The sequence below is a fragment of the Trichinella spiralis genome (assembly GCF_000181795.1).
Source record: "Trichinella spiralis strain ISS 195 chromosome Unknown Scfld1720, whole genome shotgun sequence".
In the NCBI taxonomy this organism is placed as follows: Eukaryota; Metazoa; Nematoda; class Enoplea; order Trichinellida; family Trichinellidae; genus Trichinella; species Trichinella spiralis.
Genome location: NW_003528659.1, coordinates 508 through 1271, shown reverse-complemented (window position 1 = coordinate 1271; position 764 = coordinate 508). Strand labels below are relative to the sequence as shown.

At 37.4% G+C, this 764-nt stretch overlaps 1 protein-coding gene across 1 annotated transcript; it reads right to left on the bottom strand.

Annotated features, from left to right (window-relative positions):
* Positions 1-192: 192 nt before the first annotated feature.
* Positions 193-525, bottom strand: Tsp_14403 (conserved hypothetical protein). The gene has a single exon (XM_003368878.1). The coding sequence runs from the start codon at positions 523-525 to the stop codon at positions 193-195; it is 333 nt and encodes a 110-aa protein (XP_003368926.1).
* Between the last annotated feature and the right edge of the window lie 239 nt (positions 526-764).

Genomic DNA, 764 nt, shown 5'->3' with positions numbered 1-764 from the left:
AAATGATGATCTGTAAAGCATAGATATCATATTTTTATTAGAAAGAGCCGCTGTTTTCACTTTTAAGTGATGAAAAAACATCAAATTATTTGTGATCTTTGTATACCTGCAAATTCTTTCGCTGTTTGAAAAAATTGGTAAACTCCGCACTACCTTTTGGTACTGAACCGCTGTGCGTGTCGCACAAAACAATTACAAAAGACCATTTTGGTAGATTTGCAATTGTGTTGTGCTGAGATCGTTGATCAATATCCAAGGAACAAAATAATGCGGATGTGGTTGGACATTTTCGGTAATTTGGGCCATTTCAAGCTGAATCAGATCACCTTTTACGCTGTTTGCGCATTTGTATATTGCAATTGACAAAGTTTGGTCTACTTTTTCTTTTTGCTGCAAAGTAAGAATGCCGCATCGGGATCCATTTTCAATTTGGCCGCTTCTTCCAAACAAACGATCAACGGAAACCATTTTCCCACGTACATCAGCTTGCTTATAGCACAGCCGTGAAGTTTGTTCAGAGCACATTCAACGGGACCATGTTGACATTGTATAGTCCATATATTGTTAAGTTGGGTTCGCCTAGCGTTGCCGTAAGGGATCAAATTGAAGTCGACAGAATCTTGCCCATATTTCCAAACATATCGCTGCAACGTGATCAAAATACACTCTGGTCAACCTGGAAAAAGTGATTCATAAAGTAGTGTTAATTTGATTATTTTGTCAAACTGAGATGTGTTTTAATATAAGCATGAAACCAAAACAGA